Here is a 4,889-nt window from a genome sequence, read left to right as displayed (position 1 = left end):
CCATTAATGCCAGCAAAGTGTTTTAGTCTATTCAAGAGAATGTTGTAGTCAATAGTGTCAGACGCATCACTAAGATCCAATATCACTACTAAAGAGATACAACCACGTTCAGATGATACGAGCAGGTCATTTGTAACTCTAATGAGAGCTGTCTCAGTACTATGATACGGTATAAATCCTAACTGGAAATCCTCACAGATACCATTTTTCTCTAAGAAGGAATACATTTTCAAGATTCTACCTTTTCTAGTATCTTGGACAGTGAGCATTGAGAATAGCTTGATGGCTGAAACGTCTGCTCTTGCTCTAAATAAATGATTGATTCTTTTTGTTAAAGACTTAGTCTAGTTTTTCAGAGTGCGAACCATCTACAGTCTCTTCTATATTTTACTGGTTTTCACGCACCTGGACTTACAACTAGCTTTCATCTGAGCGCAACAATATTCCCTTGTCCTCTTAGTATCTTGGACAGAAAATGATGATTCAAGATTGGTCTGTAATTAACTAGTTCTACCAGAAAGACTCAGGAGGTGAGATAACACTTAAGAGTGTTTATTTACAAAACCAATACAAAGAACATAATTTATTTATTAATTTATAGGACCCATTCGTAGATTTAATCAAATGTAGATTCCAGATATTTCTGCCGAAGACGAAGGCAGGGTAAAGCCTACCCCACATGGACATGGCCAACGTGGTGGTGGTAAGGGAGAATGGAGGGAAACGATGTGGCAGTATGTGCAAACACAATTCCTTGTGTTGACTGCCCATTGCATTTTATTTTATTTATGTATTTTGTTGTTGAGAGGCTTAATTAATAACAGCCATGTTTTGGGGGCATATCCTAATGACAATGATAAATTAATAATAGTCAGAAAAGGATTTATGACTTATGGAAACTTTTTTTTTTTTTTTTGAGCTTAGATGAAATAGGGTCTAACATACCTGTTGTTGGTTTAGATGATTTAACAAGTTTAAACAATTTTTCCTGTCCTATAGTAGAGAATGAGTGGAACTGTTCCTCAGGGGATCTATAGTCTGATGCGATACTGTAGCTGATGGCTGCATGGTTAAAATTGTATCTCTAATACTATCGTTCTTGGAAGTAATGTAATTCATAAAGTATTTCTCTTGTAATCCTAAACCAAATGTCCCAGCTTGTCGTTGTCGTCCATTTAGTCCTTCAACTGTTGAATTGTTCTCTGATGCTTTTAAAAGTAATGATGAAGAGTATTCAGTATCCTTTTCCTGTATCTTGTATTCAATACTGAGGAATGAACTCTACTATTTGATTCTACATGCCATAGCATTTTAGATATAGTTGCTCCATTTAGGGAGCAACTACTGTTCTCACCCAGTAGTTGACTCTTGGCTGAATGACACCAATCGTGCTGTAAGACAAGAGTGTTGGAGAGCTGAACACAGTTGGAAAAAAGATGTCTTCCGATATTTTAAAGGTTTGCACAAACATCAAAAGACTGTTAAAACTGAGAAATCTTATTACTTCTCTGACATCTTCTTTGAATACTCCTAAGTTAACTTGTTTGGAGGTCTCTCTTGAGATGTGTGAAAACAAAAAAACCTTTGTTGATAAGATTGCTGTTAGAGCACACATTTCCCTTCCTTCTGTTGATTCATCTATCGCTATTATGTGCTCTGCTATTTTTGACCAGTTTGAGCCTGTGTCTCTTTCCTTTTTGAAATAAATCTTAAACATTTTTTATACATCTAAAAAATATGTTTTTAATATTTTTATTTTAGTTTTTATGTTTGAGCTTATATATCTCTGTTATCATAAAAGTCTGAATGATTCTGATTCCTGACCAGTAAACTTTGAAGTGTCAGCTTTGTGAACAAATGTTGACTGTGTATCTAGTCAGAAAGAATCATGAGCAGAAACATTTTTATTAAGGGTATGTCATTTCTGTCTCCATGCCAAAAAATGGGTGACTGGTAAGGGGTTAATAAAATGTCCATACAACTTTACTCTCAAATTATAACTGCAGATGGTTTTAATGTAAACACACTGCAATATGATCTGAAGTGTTGAATGTATTAAAAGCAATTAATAATGTTCATTTCACACAAAAAGGTGTGCTATTTCGGTTGTTTCATAATAAATAGAATAGATTTTGTGCATGCATGGTTTTACACCAGATTATTAAATATATTAAGATCATTGCTTCCAGTAAAACACATTTTTAAAACTATTCCAACATGTATAAAATAAAAAGAATTACATGAAAATAAATATTTGTTGTGATGCCTTAAATAAGTGTGAGAGCGGTATTCTTTCAAATATCAATGTGTTAGAATGCTTGATGCCACAGAAATAAGTGGATATGAGAATCTTAAAGGCCTTCTGAAAACAAGGGTAGAATAATCCATAAATTAAGGGGTTACAAGTCGAGTTTAAATATGCAAACCAAAACAAAACATCATAAACAACAACTGGGGTCCAAAAATTAAAAAAAGGGTCAAGAGCAGCAACAGTAAAATACGGCAGCCAGCAGAACAAATAAACACCCATGACAATGGCCAGAGTTTTAGCTGCTTTTCTCTCTCTGTGAGCAGAGCTTTGGCTCTTCATCCCTCCAGTCACTCTTTCTGACATAACCTTTGCATGTTTTCGTGAAACATAGAAGATTTTCATATACAGAGAACTCATGATCGTCCCAGGAAGGATAAAGGTGAGAATTGGACATATAAGACCCCACTGCTTGTTAGAAAACACAACACAATTTCCCACACAGTAAGTCTGCAGTATTACTATCTCCAATCCAACTGCACTTATCCCTGAGAACACAACAGAAAAACTGTAGAGAAATGAAAGCAGCCATATGAAGGTGATAAAAACAATCACAGTGTTGTTTGTGACCCTCATTTTGTACCTCAAAGGGTCACAAATGGCCCAGTACCTGTCAACAGATATTAAACAGAGATGCAGTAAAGAGGAGATACAAAAGGTCATGTCCAAACTAGAATGAACTTTACACAAGAAATCTCCCAGATACCAGCAGCCTTCAACAGATCGCACCATGCTGTACGGCATGACCAAAGAGCCCAGCAGACAGTCACTGGCAGCCAGAGAGCGAACGATCAGATGAGTTGGAGACTGAAGCTGTTTGAAGTGAGAGATGGAGATGATGATCAGCAGGTTCCCAAAAACTGTTGTGAGGATCATCAGCACAAAGAATGCATACATTGCCACTTTAACAACAGTAAGACGATGCAGTTTTGGACAGGAGTCAGACTGGAGTGGATAGCAGAGAAGGACGTTCTCAGTTTGAGTATCATTTGAAGTCATAACGTCTGCTGCTGATGCTGAGATAATTTTCTTTGAAATCATAGAAAGGCTGACAAATATAATCATAAGTATAAACATAATCATTTTATGAACAGTTTAGTAAAGACTAATATCCAAAGAAAAAGAGAGAGAGAGAAAGCATGCCCATCCATTTTAACAACATAAATTAACTCAGTGTAGCTTGGTTATTTCCATATATACCTTCATATAAAAAAAAAACTCCTCCTACACCTGTCAATTTAACCAATGATTACAAAAAGAACATGAACTAGGTAGATTAAAATAAAAAATAAAATAAAAAAGACTCAATTCATACTTTTGAAAACTATATTTACAGCATTAAGTTATTAGTGTTTAAAAAAACTAACTTCAGTGAGCATTAGATTTACAATGGGAGTGGTAAAAACAGTTTCCTTACAATGTGCCTTCAATAATTCCACTAACAAAGTAAAGAAAAATGCATGACTCGAGTTTTATCTGTTGACAATTTAGTGCTTAATCACCTATATTCTAATTGGATAATTTAACCATCCAAAAAGTGAATGTTTTGCTAAATGAAAACTATTTAATGTAAACCCAGTATGCTGTGATTAAAAAAGCTGTATTTAAAATTCTAATAAAAAAAAAATGCAGGCTACATAGATTATTATAGATGAATATATTTTTACTGAACAAAGTACAAGATTACAAGATTACAAGATTTGCAATTTTTCTGAAAATGTCTTTGAACATGGATTTTTGTCCAGTATGTTTAATGTCCCAGCCCATCTTCTCAGATTACTAAATATTTAAATGTCGCTCCTTACATTAAATGCAGAGAAGCTCATAAGTTAAAAGAATACAGTTTCAAAATGGTAACCTTGACACAACAGACATAAGTGGATATAAAGCATTCTGAAAACAAGGTTAGAAAAAATCATTTTCAATTCAATTCAATTCAATTTTATTTGTATAGCGCTTTTTACAATACAAATCGTTACAAAGCAACTTTACAGAAAATTATGTTTCTACAATATTTAGTAGTAGCTAGTAGTTTGTGCACGTTTGACAGGATTTTAGAAAAAAAAAAAAAAAACAATAATAATAATAATAATACAAGACGTAGTCAGCTAGACGATGAACTATCAATATTAGTAATTAATAGTTATTATATGATGCAGTCACACATTTAGCAATAATTGTTAGTTCTGTTTGTTGATTCAAGGTTAGCATCATCTGGGGTTCATTAAAAAAAATCATTAATTAGGATGTTACAAGTAGAGTTAAAGTATGCAAACAAAACCAAAGTAAGGAAATGTCTGTATAAAATTTTAATGTTGCAATTCATTGCCAATGATTTAATCACGGTATATGGTATTATCACGATAATGAAATTTAGTTGCAAAAAAGCGTTGTCATACAGTATAACAGAAAAAACTATTTTTTCTTATAACACAAATACATGTAGGTTTCTGAAGAGCGTTTCTGAAGCTCAAAGTGGGCTGAGCGGGCCTTTGCCATATTGGCAGCGCCACCACGTGTCACTCCCATATAATCAAAAATGAGTACATGAAACTGGTTAATTAAACCATACCTACATAAT

The 4,889-nt window shown here is 33.8% G+C and overlaps 1 protein-coding gene across 1 annotated transcript; it reads right to left on the bottom strand.

The window, feature by feature from the left end:
- Window positions 1-2,236: 2,236 nt before the first annotated feature.
- Window positions 2,237-3,349, bottom strand: LOC113074556 (trace amine-associated receptor 4-like). The gene has a single exon (XM_026247417.1). The coding sequence runs from the start codon at window positions 3,347-3,349 to the stop codon at window positions 2,237-2,239; it is 1,113 nt and encodes a 370-aa protein (XP_026103202.1).
- Between the last annotated feature and the right edge of the window lie 1,540 nt (window positions 3,350-4,889).

Source organism: Carassius auratus, unplaced genomic scaffold (assembly GCF_003368295.1).
Source record: "Carassius auratus strain Wakin unplaced genomic scaffold, ASM336829v1 scaf_tig00015130, whole genome shotgun sequence".
Classification (NCBI taxonomy): Eukaryota; Metazoa; Chordata; class Actinopteri; order Cypriniformes; family Cyprinidae; genus Carassius; species Carassius auratus.
This window is presented reverse-complemented; position numbering and strand designations above follow the sequence as displayed.